This window comes from Mustelus asterias, chromosome 13 (assembly GCF_964213995.1).
Source record: "Mustelus asterias chromosome 13, sMusAst1.hap1.1, whole genome shotgun sequence".
NCBI lineage: Eukaryota > Metazoa > Chordata > Chondrichthyes > Carcharhiniformes > Triakidae > Mustelus > Mustelus asterias.
Window position 1 is genome coordinate 49875671 of NC_135813.1, and position 23620 is coordinate 49899290.

The 23620-nt window shown below is 47.4% G+C and overlaps 1 protein-coding gene across 4 annotated transcripts in view; it reads right to left on the minus strand.

Annotated features, from left to right (window-relative positions):
• Positions 1–23620, minus strand: part of fbxw5 (F-box and WD repeat domain containing 5) — a 296735-nt gene that overhangs the window by 142417 nt on the left and 130698 nt on the right. For all 4 annotated transcript variants that reach the window (XM_078226724.1, XM_078226726.1, XM_078226725.1 and 1 more), the window contains exon 4: positions 10409–10583. In XM_078226724.1, the coding sequence (XP_078082850.1) occupies positions 10409–10583 (175 nt within the window). The remainder of the gene's footprint in view (positions 1–10408; positions 10584–23620) is intronic.

Sequence of the window (23620 nt, forward strand, 5' to 3'; positions counted from 1 at the left end):
TTAAAGAACAGAAGGCCAGAGTACCCAGAGTGCAAACAAACCACCAGTCACTCGTTATACAGTGACAGACCCCAACAGTACCATACCCACCTGTTATATAGTGACAGACCAATCCCCACCAGTACTGCACCCCCCCTATTAGACAGTGACAGACCTGTTCCCACCAGTACTGTACCCCACTGTTTTACAGTGCAGACCGGCCCCACCAGTACTGCATCCAAGTGTTATACAGTGACAGACCCATCCACCCCAGTGTTATACAGTGACAGACCTGTTTCTAACAGCACTGTATTCCAGTATTATACAGTGTCAGACCCGTCCCCATCAGCACTGTATCTCAGCGTTATACAGTGACAGACCTGTCCCCACCAGTCCTGTACCCGTGTTATACAGTGATAGACCCATTCCCACCAGTACTGTATCCCAGTGTAAAACACTGACAGACCCATCCCCACCAGTACGGTACCCCAGTGTTATACCGTGACAGACCTGTCCCCACCAGTACTGTACCTCAGTGTAATACAGTGACCGACCCGTCCCCACCATTACTGTACCCCAGTGTTATACAGTGAGAAACTTGCCCCCACCAGTACTGTACCCCAGTGTTATACAGTGACAGACCCGTCCCCAGTAGTACTGTACCCCAGTGTTGTACAGTGAGAGACCTGTCCCCACCAGTTCTGCACCCCAATATGAAACAGTAACAGACCTGTCCCCAACAGTACTGTATCCCAATGTTACACAGTTACAGAACCATCCCCACCAGTACTGTATCCCACATGCTAGTCAGAGTAGAAATGACAGGATATATCGGATAAATATGTGGCTGAAGAAATGGTGTCAGGGGGAGGGTTTCAGGTTCCTGGGGCATTGGGATCGGTTATGGGGGAGGTGGGACCTGTACAAATTGGACGGGTTACATCTGGTCAGGATTGGGACTGATGGCCGAGGCGGGGTGTTTGCTAGAGCGGTTGGGGAGGGTTTAAACTAACATGCCAGGAGGATGGGAACCTATGTAAGGAGTCCAAGAAGGAGGGAGCAAGAAGGGGGGGAGAAGGTTCCAACTACATCAAAAATCAGGAAAAAATTTAAAAGGAAGGAGAACTCAGGAGATGTTATTAATGGAACTGCTAGAATTCAAAAAGAAGGCACAAAACTAGCATAAAGGCACTTTATCAAAATGCTCGTAGCATTCGAAACAAGGTAAATGCGTTGACAACACAAATCATTGCGAACGAGTATGATTTGGTGGCCATTACAGATACATGGTTGTAGGATGGTCACAACTGGGAGTTAAATATCCAGGGGTATCAAACTGTTCGGAGGGACCGATAGGAAGGTAAGGGAGGTGGTGTAGCTCTGATATTTAAGGATGGCACCAGGGCAGTGTGAGAGATGACATAAGTTCTATGGAAAAAAAGGTTGAATCCATTTGGGTGGAAATTAGAAATAGTAAGAAGAAAAAGTCACTGATTGGCGTAGTTTGTAGGCACCAAATAATAACATCACGGTGAGGCGAAAAATAAACAAAGAAATAACTGATGCATGTAAAAATGGTACAGCAATTATCATGGGGGATTTTAATCTACATGTCGATTGGTCAAACCAGGTCGGTCAAGGCAGCCTTGATGAGGAGTTCATAGAATGTACCTGTGATAACTTCCTTGAATAGTATGTGATGGAACCTACGAGGGAGCAAGCTATCCTGGATCTGAACCTGTGTAATGATGATGTGGAGATGCCGGCGTTGTATTGGGGTAAACACAGTAAGAAGTCTCACTGTGTAATGAGACAGGCATGATTAATGATCTGACAGTTAGGGATCCTCTCACAAGAAGCGATCACAGTATGGTTGAATTTAAAATACAGTTGGAGCGTGAGAAGGTAAAATCCAATACCAGTGTCTTGTGCTTAAACAGAGGAGACTATAAAGGGATGAGGGAAGAGTTGGCTAAGGTAGACTGGGAGCAAAAACTTTATGATGGGACAATTGAGGGACAGTGGAGGACTTTCAAAGCGATCTTTCACAGTGCTCAGCAAAACTATATACCAGTGATAAGGAAGGACTGTAGAAAAAGAGATAATCAGCCATGGATATCTAAGGAAATAAAGGAGGGTATCAAATTGAAAGAAAATGCATACAAAGTGGCAAAGATTAGTGGGAAAGTAGAGGATTGGGAAATCTTTAAAGGTCAACATAAAGCCACAAAAAAAGCTATAAAGAAAGGTAAGATGGATTATGAGAGTAAACTAGCTCAGAATATAAAAACAGGTAGCAAAGTTTCTACAAATATATAAAATGAAAAAGAGTGGCTAAAGTAAACATTGGTCCTTTAGAGGATGAGAAGGGGGTGTAATAACTGGAAATGAGAAAATGGCTGAGGCATTGAACAGGTATTATGTGTCGGTCTTCACATGGAAGACACAAAATTGATGACAGGAAGACTATGGCAGGTGAGGACCGAGAAACTATCATTATCACAAAAGAGGTAGTGTTGGGCAAGTTAATGGGGTTAAAGGTAGACAAGTCTCCTGGCCCTGATGAAATGCATCCCAGGGTACTAAAAGAGATGGCGTGAGAAATAGCAAACGCACTGGTGGCAATTTACCAAAATTCACTGGACTCTGGGGTGGTTCCCACAGATTGGAAAATAGCAAATGTGACGCCACTGTTTAGAAAAGGAGGTAGATATAAAGGCGGATAACTATAGGCCGGTTAGCTTAACTTCTGTAGTACGGAAAATGCTTGAATTTATCATCAAGGAAGAAATAGCGAGACATCTGGATATAAATTGTCCCATTGGTAAGACACAGCATGGGTTCATGAAGGGCAGGTCATGTTTGACTAATTTGGTGAAATTCTTTGAGAACATTGGTCCATGCGCAGTTGACAATGGGGAACCTGTGGATGTGGTGTATCTGAATTTCCAGAAGGCGTTTGACAAGGTGCCGCACCAAAGACAGATGCATAAGATAAAGATGCACGATGTTATGGGTAATGTATTAGCATGGATAGAGGATTGGTTAACTAATAGAAAGCAAAGAGTGGGGGTAAATGGGTGCTTTACTGGTTGGCGATCAGTGACTAGTGGTGTGCCTCAGGGATCCGTGTTGGGACCGCAATTGTTTACGATTTACATAGATGATTTGGAGTTTGGGCCGAGTGTAGTGTGTCAAAATTCGCAGATGACACTAAGATGAGTGACAGAGCAAAGTGTGCAGAGGACACTGAAAGTCTGCAAAGGAATGGAGATAGTCTAAGTGAGTGGGCGAGGGTCTGGCAGATGGAGTACAATGTTGGTAAATGTTTTGGTAGGAATAACAGCAAAATGGACTGTAATTAAAATGGTAAAAAATTGCAGCATGCTGCTGTGCAGAGGGACCTGGGTGTCCTTGTGCAAGAATCACAAGCAGTTGGTTTGCAGGTGCAGCAGGTAATTAAGAAGGCAAATGGAATTTTGTCCTTCATTGCTAGAGGGATGGAGTTTAAAAACAGAGAAGTTAAGTTGCAGCTGTATAAGGTGCTGGTGAGGCCACACCTAGAGTACTATGTACAGTTTTGGTCTCCTTACTTGAGAAAGGATAACTGGCACTGGAGGGGGTGCAGAGGAGATTCACTAGGTTGATTCTGGAGTTGAGAGGGTTGGCTTATGAGGAGAGATTGTGTAGACTGGGGCTATTCTCGTTGGAATTCAGAAGAATGAGGGGAGATCTTATAGAAACATATGAGATGATTAAGGGAATAGATAAGATGGAAGCAGGGAAGTTGTTTCCACTGGCGGGTGAACCTAGAACTAGGGGTCATGGCCTCAAAACAAGGGGGAGCAGATTTAGGACTGAGTTGAGGAGGAACTTCTTCACACAAAGGGTTGTGAATCTGTGGAATTCCCCGCCCAGTGAAGCAGTTGAGGCTACCACATTGAATGTTTTTAAGGCAAGGATAGATAAATTTTTGAACAGTAAAGGAATTAAGGGTGATGGTGAGCGAGTCGATAAGTAGAGCTGAGTCCACGAAAAGATCAGCCATGATCTTATTGAATGGCGGAGCAGGCTCGAGGGGCCAGATGGCCTACTCCTGCTCCTAGTTCTTATGCTCTTATGTTTTTATCCCAGTGTTATACAGTGACAGACCCGTCCCTAATAGTACTGTACCGCGGTGTTAAAAAGTGACAGACCAGCCTCCACCAGTACTGTACCCCAGAGTTATAGAGTGACAGACCCATCCCCACCAGCACTGTAACCAAGTGTTATACAGTGACAGACCCGTCCCCACCACTACTGTACTCCAGTGTTATACAGTGACAGACCAGTCCCCACCAGTACTGTACCCCAGTGTTATACAGCGACAGACCCATCCCCACCAGTACTGTATCACAGTATTATACGGTGACAGACCCGTCCCCACCAGTTCTGTATCCCAGTATTATACAGAGGCAGACCGTCCCCACAGTCCTGTACCCCAGTGTTATACAGTGACAGACCCGTCCCCACCAGTACTGTACCCCAGTGTAATACAGTGACAGACCTGTCCCCACCAGTACTGTACCCCAGTGTTATACAGTGACAGACCAGTCCGCAACAGTACTGTATCCCAGTGTTACACAGTGTCAGACCCATCCCCACCAGTACTGTATCACAGTATTATACAGTGACAGGCCCATCCACACCAGTACTGTACTCCAGTGTTATACAGTGACAGACACTTCCCCACCAGTACTGTATCCCAGTGTTATACAGTGACAGACCCATCCCCACCAGTACTGTAACCCAGTGTTATACAGTGACAGATCCATCCCCACCAGTACTGTGTCCCAGTGTTATACGGAGGCAGCCCAGTCCCCATCAGTACTGTACCCCAGTGTTAAACAGTGAGAAACTCTTCCTCACCAGTACTGTAACCCAGTGTTATACAGTGACAGATCCGCCCCCACCAATTCTGTAGGCCAGTGTTATACAGTGACAGTCCCATCCCCACCAGTACTGTATCCCAGTGTTATTCAGTGACAGACAAGTCCCCACCAGTACTGTATCCCAGTGTTATAGTGATAGACGTCCCCACATTTACTGTACCTCAGTGTTAGACACTGAGAGACCCGCCCCCACCAGCACTGTACCATAGTGTTGTACAGTGTCAGACGTGTCCCCACCATTACTGTACGCCAGTGGTATACAGTGACAGTCCTGTTTCCACCAGTACTGTACCCCAGTATTGTACAGTGACAGACCCGTCCCCACCAGTACTATACCCCAGTGTTAAACATTGGCAGATCTGTCCCCACCAGCACAGTATCCCAGTGTTACACAGTGACAGACCAGTCCCCGCCAGTCCTGTACCACAGTGTTATACAGTGACAGACGTGTCCCCAGCAGTACTGTACCCTAGTGTTATACAGTGACAGACCTGTCCATACCAGTACTGTACTGGTGTTATACTGTGACAGACCGATCCCCGCCAGTACTGTACACCAGTGCTGTACAGTGACAGACCAGTTCCCATAAGTACTGTACCCCAGTGTAAGAGTGAGAGACCCTTCCCAACCAGTATTGTATCCTAGTGTTATAGTGACAGACCCATCCCTAATAGTACTGTACCCCAGTGTTATTACAGTGACAGACCCGTCCCCACCAGTACTGTATCCCAGTGTGATACAGTAACAAACCCGTCACCACTGGTACTGTACCCCAGTGTTAGCCACTGATAGATCCATCCCCCACCAGTACTGTATCCCAGTGTTATACAATGACAGACCTGTCCCCACCAATACCGTACGCCAGTGTTATACAGTGACAGACCTGTCCCCACCAGTGCTGCATCCCAGTATTAGACAGTGACATACCCGTTCCCACCAGTACTGTATCCCAGTGTTCTACAATGACAGACTCGTCCCCACCAGTACTGTACCCCAAAGTTATACAGTTACAAAGAACAATGAAAATTACAGCACAGGACCAGGCCCTTCGGCCCTCCAAGCCTGCACCGACCATGCTGCCCGACTTAACTAAAACCCCCTAACCTTCCAGGGTCCATATCCCTCTATTCCTATCCGATTCATGTGCTTGTCAAGACCCCCCTTAAAAGTCACTACCATATCCACTTCCACTACCTCCCCCAGCACCCACTACTCTCTGTGTAAAACATCTGCCTCGTACATCTCCTTTAAACCTTGTCCCTCGCACCTTAAACCTATGCCCCCTAGTAATTGACTCTTCCACCCTGGGAAAAAGCTTCTGACGATCCACTCTGTCCATGCTTCTCATAATCTTGTAGACTTCTATCAGGTCTCCCCTCAACCTCCGTCGCTCCAGTGAGAACAAACCAAGTTTCTCCAACCTCTCCTTATAGCTAATGCCCTCCATACCAGGCAACATCCTGGTAAATCTTTTCTGTACCCTCTCCAAAGCCTCCACGTCCTTCTGGTAGTGTGGCGACCAGAATTGAACAATATATTCCAAGTGCAGCCAAACTAAGGTTCTATAAAGCTGCAACATGACTTGCCAATTTTTAAACTCAATACCCCGACCGATGAAGACAGACTGGTCCCCACCAGTACTGTATGCCAATGGTATTCAGTGACAGCCCATCCCTACCAGTACTGTACCCCGGTGTTATACAGTGATAGACCAATCACCACTGGTACTGTACCCCAGTGTTATAGTGACAGACCCGTCCCCACCAGTGTCATACAGTGACCGACTCGTCCCCACCAATACTGTAGGCCAGTGTTATATAGAGGCAGACCCATCCCCACCAGTACTGTACCCCTAGTGTTATACAGTGACAGACCCATCCCTATCAGTACTGTACCCCAGTGTTACACAGCGATAGACTTGTCCCCTCAATACTGTGCCCTAGTGTCACACAGTGATATCGCCATCAGCACTGGACCCCAGTATTATACAGTGACACACCCGTCCCCACCAGTACCGTATCCCAGTGTTATACAGTGACACATGTCCCTAACTAGACACATAGACGAGGGAAAAGTGGTAGATGTAGTTTATATGGATTTCAGCAAGGCGTTTGATAAGGTGCCCCATGCAAGGCTCGTTGAGAAAGTGAAGGGGCATGGGATACAAGGGGACATTGCTTTGTGGATTCAGAACTGGCTTGTCCACAGAAGGCAAAGAGTGGTTGTAGATGGGTCTTTTTCAGCATGGCGGTCGATCACCAGTGGAGTGCCCCAGGGATCTGTTCTGGGACCCTTGCTCTTTGTGATTTTTATAAATGACCTGGATGAGGAAGTGGAAGGATGGGTTGGCAAGTTTGCTGATGACACAAAGGTTGGTGGGGTTGTGGATAGTGTAGATGGATGTCAGCAGTTGCAACGAGACATAGATAAGATGCAAGACTGGGCAGAGAAGTGGCAGATGGACTTCAACCCAGATAAGTGTGTGGTGGTTCATTTTGGCAGGTCGAATAGGATGAAAGAATATAATATTAAGGGTAAGACGCTTGGCAGTGTGGAAGGTCAGAAGGATCTTGGGGTCCGGGTTCATAGGATGCTCAAAGCAGTGTCGCAGGTGGAGGTTGTGGTTAAGAAGGCGTATGGAATACTGGCCTTCATCAATAGTGGAATTGAGTTTAGAAGTTGGGAGATAATGCTGCAGCTGTATAGGACCCTGGTCAGACCCCACCTGGAGTATTGTGCCCAGTTCCGGTCACCTCATTACAGAAAGGATGTGGAAGCCATAGAAAGTGTGCAGAGGAGATTTACAAGGATGTTGCCTGGATTAGGTGGCATGCCTTATGGGGATAGGTTGAAAGAACTAGGTATTTTCTCCTTGGAGAGGTGAAGGATGAGAGGTGACCTGATAGAGGTGTATAAGATGTTGAGGGGTATTGATAGAGTAGATTCTCAGAGGCTTTTACCCAGGGCTGAAATGGTTGCCACAAGAGGTCACAGGTTTAGGGTGCTGGGGAGTAGGTACAGAGGAGAAGTTAGGGGTAAGTTTTTCACTCAGAGGGTGGTGGGTGCGTGGAATTGGCTGCCAGTAGTGGGGGTGAAGGCGGATTCGATAGGGTCTTTTAAGAGACTTTTGGGTAAGTTCATGGACGTTAGTGAGATAGAGGGTGATAGGTAAGCCTAGTAGGTAGGGACATGTTCGCCGCAACTTGTGGGCTGAAGGGCCTGTTTGTGCTGTAGCTTTTCCATGTTCTATTTATGGTACCCCAGTGTTAGACAGTGAGAGACCCACCCCCACCAGCACTGTACCCATGTTTTACAGTGACAGACCCGTCCCCACCAGTACTGTACCCTACTGTTATACAGTGACAGACCTGTACACACCAGCACTGTATCCCAGTGTTATACAGTGACAGACCAGTCCGCAACAGTACTGTACCTCAGTGTTATAGTGACAGACCCGTCCCCACCAGTACTGTACCGCAGTGTTATTCAGTGACAGACAAGTCCCCACCAGTACTGTACCCGAGTGTTATATAGTGAGGAACCCTTCCCAACCAGTACTGTACCCAGTGTTATACAGTGACAGACCCATCCCTAAGAGTAGTACCCCAGTGTTATACAGTCACATACCTGTCCCCACCTGTACTGCATGCCAGTGTTATACAGTGAGGGACCCGCCCCACCAGTACTGTGTCCCAGTGTTATACAGAGGCAGACCAGTCCCCACCAGTACTGTACCCCAGTGTTATACAGTGAGAGATTCTTCCCCACCAATACTGTAACCCAGTGTTAAAGTGACAGATCCATCCCCATCAGTACTGTACCCCAAAGTTATAGTGACAGACCCGTCCCCACCAGTACTGTACCCCAAAGTTTTCCAGTGGCAGACCCTTCCCTACCAGTACTGTATCCCAGTGTTATACTGGGAGAGCTGCCCCCTACTCGGCATTGCTGGTTTGGAGAGAGGGCAAGTGGACCTCTGCTCCTGGATACTTTCTGCACAGTTTAAGTGGATAGTTAGTGTGGGGGTCTTGGCAACCTTAGTTGGCATTGAGATCCCAGGCTAGATTTAGGGGTTTGTGGTTTTATTTGCGGGGTTGGGCGAGGGTCGGGGATGTTCCTCCTGTCTTATTGCTGCACCAAGGCAGATTGAAGTGGAAAAGGATTTGCAATTTTCAAGTTCTCACTTCATCTGCAGCATCTTAGACTTGGCCCACAGCAGTTCAAGTGCTCCATCCTGTCTGTTCGATTGGCCTGTGAACTCTGTACACAAGTGCGGAGCAGGCCAGAAACTCGGAGAGGGGAATGCACTCGCACTGCTCCTCATGTTAGTTGCTCTCCCTGGAGCCAGCCTATCAGGATGTCATGTCCAGGAGTTCTGTCGAATTTGGGACAGTGGTGGGCATTCAGTGTTGGCACCGACAGTACAGTGTGTAGGTAGGGCTGATGCTGTGAGCTGAGCCTGAGCTCCCCAGGCACAGCAGCAGATGCGTTTTGTGGTTAGTGCAGCCCCCTCCTCCCTCAGGCCTCGGTGCCCAGCAGTTCTATACCTGTGTTATACTTTGACGAACATGAAACACCGAAAGAAACTTGACCACCATATTCCCAAGGATATATATTTCTGCCTTAGGTCTTTTTAAGTTCTTATCCACTGTTCCTGTTATACTTTTCAGTCCTTTTTACTGTGAACCATGTCTAAAAAGGGATTAATTATGAGTACTGGTTGCATGCATCATAGAATCCTATCATGCAGAAGGAGGCCATTCGGTCCATCAAGTCTGCACCAACCACAATCCCACCCAGGCCCTATCCCCATAACCCCATGCATTTACCCTCGCTAATCCCTCTTACACTGAGGGGCAATTTAGCATGGCCAATGCACCCAACCCGCACACCTTTGGACTGTGGGAGGAAACCGGAGCACATGGAGGAAACCCACGGGAAGAACGTGCAAATTCCACACAAACAGTGACACATGCTGGGAATTGAACCCGGGCTCCTGGCACTGTGAGGCAGCAGTGCTAACCACTGTGCCGCCCTCTTGACCTTCATTCAACTATTCTGTTGAATAGAGAAGATTAAGGGTCACCTAATCAGGTGGTTAACAAGTATTAGACAGGTTATCTTTGCCTCGCCATGTCCTCTGGGGGAGTTCAGTGGAAGGGGATAATAAGAGTTTACTCCATTCAGAAATGCAATGATGAAACCCTTCCTCAAATTAAGGATGGAAACTCTCCCCTGTGAATGGTGCTGGTCTGACAGAGGTGAACAATGTTTTGTTGGGTAAGGGAATGAAGGAAATGCAGGGCAAAGGAGTTGAGAAACACATCAGCCGTGATCTAACTGAATGGGACAGCATGTTCTCAGGGCTGAACAGCCTACCCCTGTTCCCACATTGGCCAGAAGCTGATCTTCAGGTCCCATTTTATTCCACCCATCACCAGCTCCATTGTATGGAAGCAGGTCAGTAACATTGTGCAGGAAGAGACAGCATGAGGTACCTAGACTGAAGACTGCAATTTCACCAGAGGATGAGCTGTGAGGCCCAATGTAGACTCCAGACACGAGCAGCAGGGTGTCCTCAGCATTGAACTGGGAGAACTGCGTGTAGCTCCAATTGTAGGGGCGCATGTTAGCGCTGTGCAACACTGAAATCTCCAAATCATTGTTCCAAACCTGAAAGAGTTAACATTACAATGAGGACAATGACTAACAGTCCAAGAAGCATAGTAAAACAGAGAGAGAGAACGTACCTTCACACAGAGAGAGAGAGAGCGATCGTACCCTCACAGAGAGAGAGAGATCGTATGCTCAGAGAGAGAGATCGATTCCTCACAGAGAGTGAGAGAGGGAGAGATCATATCCTCACAGAGAGAGAGAGACATCGTATCCTCACAGAGCGAGAGAGAGAGAGAGATCGTATCCTCACAGAGAGCGAGGGAGAGATCGTATCCTCACAGAGAGAGAGAGAGAGAGAGTTCGTATCCTCATAGAGAGAGAGAGATCGCGTCCTCACAGAGAGAGAGTGAGAGTTCGTATCCTCATAGAGAGAGAGAGAAAGAGATAGTATCCTCACAGAGAGAGAGTGATCATATCATCATAGAGAGAGAGAGAGAGAGAGATCGTATCCTCACAGAGAGCGAGGGAGAGATCGTATCCTCACAGAGAGAGAGAGATCGTAGTCTCACAGAGAGCGAGGGAGAGAGAAAGCGTATCCTCACAGAGAGAGAGAGAGATCGTATCCTCACAGAGAGAGAGAGATCGTAGTCTCACAGAGAGCGAGGGAGAGAGAAAGCGTATCCTCACAGAGAGAGAGAGAGATCGTATCCTCACAGAGAGAGAGAGAGATCGTATCCTCACAGAGAGAGAGAGAGATCGTATCCTCACAGAGAGAGACAGATCGTATCCTCACAGAGAGAGAGATCGTATCCTCACAGAGAGAGAGAGATCGTATCCTCACAGAGAGAGAGAGATCGTATCCGCACAGAGAGAGAGAGTGAGAGATCGTATCCTCACAAAGAGAGAGAGAGATTGTATCCTCGCAGAGAGAGGGAGATCGTATCCTCACAGAGAGAGAGAGAGAGATCATATCCTCACAGAGAGAGAGAGAGAGAGATCGTATCCTCACAGAGAGAGAGAGAGAGAGAGATCGTATCCTCAGAGAGAGAGAGAGATCGTATCCTCACAGAGAGAGAGAGATCGTATCCTCACAGAGAGAGAGAGAGAGAGATCGTATCCTCACAGAGAGAGAGAGATCGTATCCTCACAGAGAGAGAGAGAGAGAGAGATCGTATCCTCAGAGAGAGAGAGAGATCGTATCCTCACAGAGAGAGAGATCGTATCCTCAGAGAGAGAGAGAGATCGTATCCTCACAGAGAGAGAGAGAGATCGTAACTTCACAGAGAGAGAGAGAGAGAGAGATCGTATCCTCACAGAGAGAGAGAGAGAGAGAGATCGTATCCTCAGAGAGAGAGAGAGAGAGAGATCATATCCTCAGAGAGAGAGAGAGAGAGAGAGATCGTATCCTCAGAGAGAGAGAGAGATCGTATCCTCACAGAGAGAGAGAGAGAGAGAGATCGTATCCTCACAGAGAGAGAGAGAGAGAGAGATCGTATCCTCACAGAGAGAGAGAGATCGTATCCTCAGAGAGAGAGAGAGAGAGATCGTATCCTCACAGAGAGAGAGAGAGAGAGATCGTATCCTCAGAGAGAGAGAGATCGTATCCTCACAGAGAGAGAGAGAGATCGTATCCTCACAGAGAGAGAGAGAGAGAGAGATCGTATCCTCACAGAGAGAGAGAGAGAGAGAGATCGTATCCTCAGAGAGAGAGAGAGAGAGAGATCGTATCCTCACAGAGAGAGAGAGAGAGATCGTATCCTCACAGAGAGAGAGAGAGAGAGAGATCGTATCCTCAGTGAGAGAGAGAGAGAGATCGTATCCTCACAGAGAGAGAGAGAGAGATCGTATCCTCACAGAGAGAGAGAGAGAGAGATCGTTTCCTCACAGAGAGAGAGAGAGAGATTGTATCCTCAAAGAGAGAGCGAGAGAGAGATTGTATCCTCAAAGAGAGAGAGAGAGAGAGAGATTGTATCCTCACAGAGAGAGAGAGAGAGATCGTATCCTCACAGAGAGAGAGAGAGAGAGATCGTATCCTTACACAGAGAGAGAGAGAGGGAGAGATCGTATCCTCACAGAGAGAGAGAGAGAGATCGTATCCTCACAGAGAGAGAGAGAGAGAGATCGTATCCTCACAGAGAGAGAGAGAGAGATCGTATCCTCACAGAGAGAGAGAGAGAGATCGTATCCTCACAGAGAGAGAGAGAGAGATCGTATCCTCACAGAGAGAGAGAGAGATCGTATCCTCACTGAGAGAGAGAGAGATTGTATCCTCAAAGAGAGAGAGAGAGAGAGATCGTATCCTCACAGAGAGAGAGAGAGATTGTATCCTCAAAGAGAGAGAGAGAGAGAGATCGTATCCTCACAGAGAGAGAGAGAGATCGTATCCTCACAGAGAGAGAGAGAGAGAGATCGTATCCTCACAGAGAGAGAGAGAGAGATCGTATCCTCACAGAGAGAGAGAGAGATCGTATCCTCACAGAGAGAGAGAGAGATCGTATCCTCACAGAGAGAGAGAGAGAGAGATCGTATCCTCACAGAGAGAGAGAGAGAGATCGTATCCTCACAGAGAGAGAGAGAGATCGTATCCTCACTGAGAGAGAGAGAGGTCGTATCCTCACAGAGAGAGAGAGAGATTGTATCCTCAAAGAGAGAGAGAGATCGTATCCTCACAGAGAGAGAGAGAGAGAGATTGTATCCTCAAAGAGAGAGAGAGAGAGAGAGAGATTGTATCCTCACAGAGAGAGAGAGAGAAAGATCGTATCCTCACAGACAGAGAGAGAGAGATCGCATCCTCACAGAGAGAGAGAGAGAGATTGTATCCACAAAGAGAGAGAGAGAGAGATTGTATCCTCAAAGAGAGAGAGAGAGAGAGATTGTATCCTCAAAGAGAGAGAGAGAGAGAGAGAGATCGTATCCTCACAGAGAGAGAGAGAGATCGCATCCTCACAGAGAGAGAAAGAGAGAGATCGTATCCTCACTGAGAGAGAGAGAGAGGGTGATTGTATCCTCACAGAGAGAGAGCGAAAGATCGTATCCTCACAGAGAGAGAGAAATCGTCTCCTCACTGAGAGAGAGAGCGAGAGATCGTATCCTCACTGAGAGAGAGAGAGAAATGGTATCCTCACAGAGAGAGAGAGCGAGAGATTGTATCGTCACAGAGAGAGAGAGAGAAATCGTCTCCTCACTGAGAGAGAGAGAGAGAGAGAGAGAGAGAAATTTTCCACTCACTGAGAGAGAGAGAGAGAGAGATCGTATCCTCACTGAGAGAGAGAGAGAGAGAGAAATGGTATCCTCGCAGAGAGAGAGAGAGGGTGATTGTATCGTCACAGAGAGAGAGAGAGAGCGAAATCGTCTCCTCACTGAGAGAGAGAGAGAGAAATCGTCTCCTCACAGAGAGAGAGAGAGAGAGGGAGATTGTATCCTCACAGAGAGAGAGACAGATCGTATCCTCACAGAGAGAGAGAGAGAGAGATCGTATCCTCACAGAGAGAGAGGGAGAGATCGTATCCTCACAGAGAGAGAGAGAGAGAGAGATCGTATCCTCACTGAGAGAGAGAGAGAGAGATCGTATCCTCACTGAGAGAGAGAGAGAGATCGTATCCTCACAGAGAGAGAGAGAGAGAGATCGTTTCCTCACAGAGAGAGAGAGAGAGATTGTATCCTCACAGAGAGAGAGAGAGAGAGATCGTTTCCTCACAGAGAGAGATCGTATCCTCACTGAGAGAGAGAGAGAGAGATCGTTTCCTCACAGAGAGAGAGAGAGAGATCGTATCCTCACAGAGAGAGAGAGAGAGATCGTATCCTCACTGAGAGAGAGAGGGAGAGATCGTATCCTCACAGAGAGAGAGAGAGATCGTATCCTCACTGAGAGAGAGAGAGAGAGAGATCGTATCCTCACTGAGAGAGAGTGAGAGATCGTATCCTCACAGAGAGAGAGAGAGAGAGAGATCGTTTCCTCACAGAGAGAGAGAGAGAGATCGTATCCTCACAGAGAGAGAGAGAGAGAGAGATCGTATCCTCACTGAGAGAGAGAGAGAGATCGTATCCTCACAGAGAGAGAGAGAGAGAGATCGTTTCCTCACAGAGAGAGAGAGAGAGATTGTATCCTCAAAGAGAGAGAGATTGTATCCTCAAATAGAGAGCGAGAGAGAGATTGTATCCTCAAAGAGAGAGAGAGAGAGAGATTGTATCCTCACAGAGAGAGAGAGATCGTATCCTCACAGAGAGAGAGAGAGAGAGATCGTATCCTCACAGAGAGAGAGAGATCGTATCCTTACACAGAGAGAGAGAGAGGGAGAGATCGTATCCTCACAGAGAGAGAGAGAGATCGTATCCTCACAGAGAGAGAGAGAGAGAGATCGTATCCTCACAGAGAGAGAGAGAGAGAGATCGTATCCTCACAGAGAGAGAGAGAGAGATCGTATCCTCACAGAGAGAGAGAGAGATCGTATCCTCACAGAGAGAGAGAGAGATCATATCCTCACTGAGAGAGAGAGAGATTGTATCCTCAAAGAGAGAGAGAGAGAGAGATCGTATCCTCACAGAGAGAGAGGGAGAGAGATCGTATCCTCACAGAGAGAGAGAGAGATTGTATCCTCAAAGAGAGAGAGAGAGAGAGATCGTATCCTCAGAGAGAGAGAGAGAGAGAGATCGTATCCCCACAGAGAGAGAGAGAGAGAGATCGTATCCTCACAGAGAGAGAGAGAGAGATCGTATCCTCACAGAGAGAGAGAGAGATCGTATCCTCACAGAGAGAGAGATCGTATCCTCACAGAGAGAGAGAGAGAGAGATCGTATCCTCACAGAGAGAGAGAGAGAGAGAGAGATCGTATCCTCACAGAGAGAGAGAGAGAGAGATCGTATCCTCACAGAGAGAGAGAGAGAGATCGTATCCTCACAGAGAGAGAGAGAGATCGTATCCTCACTGAGAGAGAGGGAGGTCGTATCCTCACAGAGAGAGAGAGAGATTGTATCCTCAAAGAGAGAGAGAGAGAGATCGTATCCTCACAGAGAGAGAGAGAGAGAGATTGTATCCTCAAAGAGAGAGAGAGAGAGAGAGAGATCGTATCCTCACAGACAGAGAGAGAGATCGCATCCTCACAGAGAGAGAGAGAGAGAGATTGTATCCTCAAAGAGAGAGAGAGAGAGATTGTATCCTCAAAGAGAGAGAGAGAGAGAGAGAGAGATTGTATCCTCAAAGAGAGAGAGAGAGAGAGATCGTATCCTCACAGAGAGAGAATAATGGTATCCTCACAGAGAGAGAGAGAGAGAGATCGCATCCTCACAGAGAGAGAAAGAGAGAGATCGTATCCTCACTGAGAGAGAGAGAGAGGGTGATTGTATCCTCACAGAGAGAGAGCGAAAGATCGTATCCTCACAGAGAGAGAGAAATCGTCTCCTCAGAGAGAGAGCGAGAGATCGTATCCTCACTGAGAGAGAGAGAGAGAAATGGTATCCTCACAGAGAGAGAGCGAGAGATTGTATCGTCACAGAGAGAGAGAGAGAAATCGTCTCCTCACTGAGAGAGAGAGAGAGAGAGAGAAATTTTCCACTCACTGAGAGAGAGAGAGAGAGAGAGAGATCGTATCCTCACTGAGAGAGAGAGAGAGAGAGAAATGGTATCCTCGCAGAGAGAGAGGGTGATTGTATCGTCACAGAGAGAGAGAGAGAAATCGTCTCCTCACTGAGAGAGAGAGAGAGAAATCGTCTCCTCACAGAGAGAGAGAGAGGGAGATTGTATCCTCACAGAGAGAGAGAGAGAGAGATCGTATCCTCACAGAGAGAGAGGGAGAGATCGTATCCTCACCAAGAGAGAGAGAGAGGGAGATTGTATCCTCACAGAGAGAGAGAGATCGTATCCTCACAGAGAGAGAGGGAGAGAGATCGTATCCTCACCAAGAGAGAGAGAGAGGGAGATCGTATCCTCACAGAGAGAGAGAGATCGTATCCTCACAGAGAGAGAGAGAGATCGTATCCTCACAGAGAGAGAGATTGTATTCTCACAGAGAGAGAGATTGTATTCTCACAGAGAGAGAGATCGTATCCTCACAGAGAGAGAGAGAGATCGTATCCTCACAGAGAGAGAGATTGTATTCTCACAGAGAGAGAGATTGTATTCTCACAGAGAGAGAGATCGTATCCTCACAGAGAGAGAGAGATCGTATCCTCACAGAGAGAGAGATTGTATTCTCACAGAGAGAGAGAGAGGGAGATCGTATCCTCACAGAGAGAGAGAGATCGTATCCTCACAGAGAGAGAGAGAGAGATCGTATCCTCACAGAGAGAGAGAGATCGTATCCTCACAGAGAGAGAGATTGTATTCTCACAGAGAGAGAGATCGTATCCTCACAGAGAGAGAGAGAGAGATCGTATCCTCACAGAGAGAGAGAGAGATCGTATCCTCACAGAGAGAGAGATTGTATTCTCACAGAGAGAGAGATCGTATCCTCACAGAGAGAGAGAGAGAGAGATCGTATCCTCACAGAGAGAGAGAGATCGTATCCTCACAGAGAGAGAGAGATAGTATCCTCACAGAGAGAGAGAGATAGTATCCTCACAGAGAGAGAGAGATCGTATCCTCACAGAGAGAGAGAGATCGTATCCTCACAGAGAGAGAGAGATTGTATTCTCACAGAGAGAGAGAGAGGGAGATCCTATCCTCACAGAGAGAGAGAGAGAGATCGTATCCTCACAGAGAGAGAGATTGTATTCTCACAGAGAGAGAGATCGTATCCTCACAGAGAGAGAGAGAGAGAGAGATCGTATCCTCACAGAGAGAGAGAGATCGTATCCTCACAGAGAGAGAGAGATCGTATCCTCACAGAGAGAGAGAGATCGTATCCTCACAGAGAGAGAGAGATCGTATCCTCACAGAGAGAGAGAGAGATCGTATCCTCACAGAGAGAGAGAGAGAGAGAGATCGTATCCTCACAGAGAGAGAGAGAGAGAGAGATCGTATCCTCACAGAGAGAGAGAGAGAGAGAGATCGTATCCTCAGAGAGAGAGGGAGAGAGAGATCGTATCCTCACAGAGAGAGAGAGAGAGAGATCGTATCCTTACAGAGAGAGGGTGATCGTATCCTTACAGAGAGAGAGAGATCGTATCCTTACAGAGAGAGAGAGATCGTATCCTTACAGAGAGAGAGAGATCGTATCCTCAGAGAGAGAGGGAGAGAGAGATCGTATCCTCACAGAGAGAGAGAGAGAGATCGTATCCTCACAGAGAGAGGGTGATCGTATCCTCACAGAGAGAGGCTGATCGTATCCTCACAGAAAGAGAGAGAGAGAGATCGTATCCTCACAGAGAGAGAGAGAGAGAGAGATCGTATCCTGACAGAGAGAGATCGTATCCTCACAGAGAGAGAGAGAGAGATCGTATCCTCACAGAGAGAGAGGGAGAGAGAGATCGTATCCTTACACAGAGAGAGAGAGATCGTATCCTTACACAGAGAGAGAGAGAGAGAGATCGTATCCTCACAGAGAGAGAGAGAGGGTGATCGTATCCTCACAGAGAGAGAGAGAGAGAGATCGTATCCTCACAGAGAGAGAGAGGGTGATCGTATCCTCACACAGAGAGAGATTGAGATCGTATCCTCAAATAGAGAGAGAGATTGTATCTTCAAATAGAGAGCGAGAGATCGTATCCTCACAGAGGGAGAGAGAGAGATTGTATCCTCAAAGAGAGAGAGAGATTGTATCCTCAAATAGAGAGCGAGAGATCGTATCCTCACAGAGGGAGAGAATGAGAGAGAGAGAGATTGTATCCTCAAAGAGAGAGAGAGAGATTGTATCCTCAAAGAGAGAAAGAGAGAGAGAGATCGTATCCTCACAGAGAGAGAGAGAGAGAGAGATTGTATCCTCAAAGAGAGAGAGAGAGATTGTATCCTCAAAGAGAGAGAGAGAGAGAGATCGTATCCTCACAGAGAGAGAGAGAGAGATCGTATCCTCACAGAGAGAGAGAGAGATTGTATCCTCAAAGAGAGAGAGAGAGAGATTGTATCCTCAAAGAGAGAGAGAGAGAGATCGTATCCTCACAGAGAGAGAGAGAGATTGTATCCTCACAGAGAGAGAGAGATCGTATCCTCACAGAGAGAGAGATCGTATCCTCACAGAGAGAGAGAGAGAGAGATCGTATCCTCACAGAGAGAGAAAGAGAGAGATCGTATCCTCACTGAGAGAGAGAGATCGTATCCTCACAGAGAGAGAGAGAGAGAGATCGTATCCTCACAGAGAGAGAAAGAGAGAGATCGTATCCTCACTGAGAGAGAGAGAGGGTGATTGTATCCTCACAGAGAGAGAGAAATCGTCTCCTCACTGAGAGAGAGAGAGAGAGAGAGAAATCGTCTCCTCACTGAGAGAGAGCGAGAGATCGTATCCTCACTGAGAGAGAGAGAGAGAGAAATCGTCTCCTCACTGAGAGAGAGAGAGCGAGAGATCGTATCCTCACTGAGAGAGAGAGAGAGAGAAATGGTATCCTCACAGAGAGAGAGCGAGAGATTGTATCGTCACAGAGAGAGAGCGAGAAATCGTCTCCTCACTGAGAGAGAGAGAAATCGTCTCCTCACTGAGAGAGAGAGAGCGAGAGATCGTATCCTCACTGAGAGAGAGAGAGAGAGAAATGGTATCCTCACAGAGAGAGAGCGAGAGATTGTATCGTCACAGAGAGAGAGAGAGAGAGAAATTTTCCACTCACTGAGAGAGAGAGAGAGAGAGATCGTATCCTCACTGAGAGAGAGAGAGAGAGAAATGGTATCCTCGCAGAGAGAGAGAGAGGGTGATTGTATCGTCACAGAGAGAGAGAGAGAGAGAAATCGTCTCCTCACTGAGAGAGAGAGAGAGAGAGAAATCGTCTCCTCACAGACAGAGAGAGAGAGGGAGATTGTATCCTCACAGAGAGAGAGACAGATCGTATCCTCACAGAGAGAGAGGGAGAGAGATCGTATCCTCACAGAGAGAGAGAGATCGTATCCTCACAGAGAGGGAGAGATCGTATCCTCACAGACAGAGATGGAGATAGTATCGTCACAAAGAGAGAGATCGTATCCTCACAGAGAGCGAGGGAGAGAGAGATCGTATCCTCACCAAGAGAGAGAGAGAGGGAGATCGTATCCTCACAGAGAGAGAGAGATCGTATCCTCACAGAGAGAGCGAGAGAGATCGTATCCTCACAGAGAGAGAGAGAGTGAGATCTTATCCTCACAGAGAGGGAGAGAGAGAGAGAGATCGTATCCTCACAGAGAGAGAGAGAGAGAGATCGTATCCTCACAGAGAGAGAGAGAGTGAGATCTTATCCTCACAGAGAGGGAGAGAGAGAGAGATCGTATCCTCACAGAGAGCGAGGGAGAGAGTTCGTATCCTCATAGAGAGAGAGAGAGAGAGATAGTATCCTCACAGAGAGAGAGGGAGAGAGTTCGTATCCTCATAGAGAGAGAGAGAGAGAGAGATCGTATCCTCACAGAGAGAGAGGGAGAGAGAGATCGTATCCTCACAGAGAGAGAGAGATCGTATCCTCACAGAGAGAGAGAGAGAGAGATCGTATCCTCACAGAGAGAGAGAGAGAGAGATCGTATCCGTACACAGAGAGAGAGAGAGAGAGATCGTATCCTCACAGAGAGCGAGGGAGAGAGTTCGTATCCTCACAGAGAGAGAGGGAGAGAGAGATCGTATCCTCACAGAGAGAGAGAGATCGTATCCTCACAGAGAGAGAGAGAGATCGTATCCTCACAGACAGAGAGAGAGAGAGAGAGATCGTATCCTCACAGACAGAGAGAGAGAGAGATCGTATCCTCACAGACAGAGAGAGAGAGAGAGAGATCGTATCCTCACAGAGAGAGAGAGTGAGAGAGATCGTATCCTCACAGAGAGAGAGAGATCGTATCCTCACAGAGAGCGAGGGAGAGAGAGATCGTATCGTCAGAGAGAGAGAGAGAGAGGGAGATTGTATCCTCACAGAGAGAGAGAGAGAGAGAGCGTATCCTCACAAAGAGAGAGAGAGATTGTATTCTCACAGAGAGAGAGATTGTATTCTCACAGAGAGAGTGAGATCTTATCCTCACAGAGAGCGAGGGAGAGAGTTCGTATCCTCACAGAGAGAGAGAGAGAGAGATCGTATCCTCACAGAGAGAGAGGGAGAGAGAGATCGTATCCTCACAGAGAGAGAGAGAGAGAGATCGTATCCTCACAGAGAGCGAGGGAGAGAGTTCGTATCCTCATAGAGAGAGAGAGAGAGAGAGAGATCGTATCCTCACAGAGAGAGAGGGAGAGAGAGATCGTATCCTCACAGAGAGAGAGGGAGAGATCGTATCCTCACAGAGAGAGAGATTGTATTCTCACAGAGAGAGAGAGAGGGAGAGAGAGATCGTATCCTCACAGAGAGAGAGAGATCGTATCCTCACAGAGAGAGAGAGATCGTATCCTCACAGAGAGAGAGAGATCGTATCCTCACAGAGAGAGAGAGATCGTATCCTCACAGAGAGAGAGAGAGAGATCGTATCCTCACAGAGAGAGAGATTGTATTCTCACAGAGAGAGAGATTGTATTCTCACAGAGAGAGAGAGATCGTATCCTCACAGAGAGAGAGAGATCGTATCCTCACAGAGAGAGAGATTGTATTCTCACAGAGAGAGAGAGAGGGAGAGAGAGATCGTATCCTCACAGAGAGAGAGAGATCGTATCCTCACAGAGAGAGAGAGAGAGAGATCGTATCCTCACAGAGAGAGAGAGAGAGAGATCGTATCCTCACAGAGAGAGAGAGATCGTATCCTCACAGAGAGAGAGAGAGATCGTATCCTCACAGAGAGAGAGAGATCGTATCCTCAGAGAGAGAGGGAGAGAGAGATCGTATCCTCAGAGAGAGAGGGAGAGAGAGATCGTATCCTTACACAGAGAGAGAGAGAGAGATCGTATCCTCACAGAGAGAGGGTGATCGTATCCTCACAGAAAGAGAGAGAGATTGTATCCTCACAGAGAGAGAGAGAGAGAGAGATCGTATCCTGACAGAGAGAGAGAGAGATCGTATCCTCACAGAGAGAGAGAGAGAGAGAGATCGTATCCTGACAGAGAGAGAGAGATCGTATCCTCACAGAGAGAGAGAGAGATCGTATCCTCACAGAGAGAGAGAGATCGTATCCTCAGAGAGAGAGGGAGAGAGAGATCGTATCCTCAGAGAGAGAGGGAGAGAGAGATCGTATCCTTACACAGAGAGAGAGAGAGAGATCGTATCCTCACAGAGAGAGGGTGATCGTATCCTCACAGAAAGAGAGAGAGATTGTATCCTCACAGAGAGAGAGAGAGAGAGAGATCGTATCCTGACAGAGAGAGAGAGAGATCGTATCCTCACAGAGAGAGAGAGAGAGAGAGATCGTATCCTGACAGAGAGAGAGAGATCGTATCCTCACAGAGAGAGAGAGAGAGAGAGATCGTATCCTCACAGAGAGGGAGAGAGAGATCGTATCCTTACACAGAGAGAGAGAGAGAGAGATCGTATCCTCACAGAGAGAGGGTGAACGTATCCTCACACAGAGAGAGATTGAGATCGTATCCGCAGAGAGAGAGAGAGAGAGAGATTGTATCCTCAAAGAGAGAGAGAGAGAGAGATTGTATCCTCAAATAGAGAGCGAGAGATCGTATCCTCACAGAGGGAGAGAATGAGAGAGAGAGAGAGATTGTATCCTCAAAGAGAGAGAGAGAGAGAGATTGTATCCTCAAAGAGAGAGAGAGAGAGAGATTGTATCCACAAAGAGAGAGAGAGAGAGAGATTGTATCCTCAGAGAGAGAGAGAGAGAGAGATCGTATCCTCACAGAGAGAAAGAGAGAGAGAGATCGTATCCTCACAGAGAGAGAGAGAGAAATTGTATCCTCAAAGAGAGAGAGAGAGAGAGATCGTAGCCTCACAGAGAGAGAGAGAGAGAGATTGTATCCTCAGAGAGAGAGAGAGAGAGAGATCGTATCCTCACAGAGAGAGAGAGAGATTGTATCCTCAAAGAGAGAGAGAGAGAGATCGTATCCTCACAGAGAGAGAATAATGGTATCCTCACAGAGAGAGAGAGAGATCGTATCCTCACAGAGAGAGAGAGAGATTGTATCCTCAAAGAGAGAGAGAGAGAGATTGTATCCTCAAAGAGAGAGAGAGAGAGAGAGATCGTATCCTCACAGAGAGAGAGAGAGATTGTATCCTCAAAGAGAGAGAGAGAGAGATCGTATCCTCACAGAGAGAGAATAATGGTATCCTCACAGAGAGAGAGAGAGAGAGAGATCGTATCCTCACAGAGAGAGAAAGAGAGAGATCGTATCCTCACTGAGAGAGAGAGAGGGTGATTGTATCCTCACAGAGAGAGAGCGAAAGATCGTATCCTCACAGAGAGAGAGAAATCGTCTCCTCACTGAGAGAGAGAGAGAGAGAAATCGTCTCCTCACTGAGAGAGAGAGAGCGAGAGATCGTATCCTCACTGAGAGAGAGAGAGAGAGAAATGGTATCCTCACAGAGAGAGAGCGAGAGATTGTATCGTCACAGAGAGCGAGAAATCGTCTCCTCACTGAGAGAGAGAGAGAGAGAAATCGTCTCCTCACTGAGAGAGAGAGCGAGAGATCGTATCCTCACTGAGAGAGAGAGAGAGAGAAATGGTATCCTCACAGAGAGAGAGCGAGAGATTGTATCGTCACAGAGAGAGAGAGAGAAATCGTCTCCTCACTGAGAGACAGAGAGAGAGAGAAATTTTCCACTCACTGAGAGAGAGAGAGAGAGAGATCGTATCCTCACTGAGAGAGAGAGAGAGAGAAATGGTATCCTCGCAGAGAGAGAGAGGGTGATTGTATCGTCACAGAGAGAGAGAGAGAGAGAAATCGTCTCCTCACTGAGAGAGAGAGAGAGAGAGAAATCGTCTCCTCACAGAGAGAGAGAGAGAGGGAGATTGTATCCTCACAGAGAGAGAGACAGATCGTATCCTCACAGAGAGAGAGAGAGAGAGATCGTATCCTCACAGAGAGAGAGAGATCGTATCCTCACAGAGAGGGAGAGATCGTATCCTCACAGACAGAGATGGAGATAGTATCGTCACAAAGAGAGAGATCGTATCCTCACAGAGAGCGAGGGAGAGA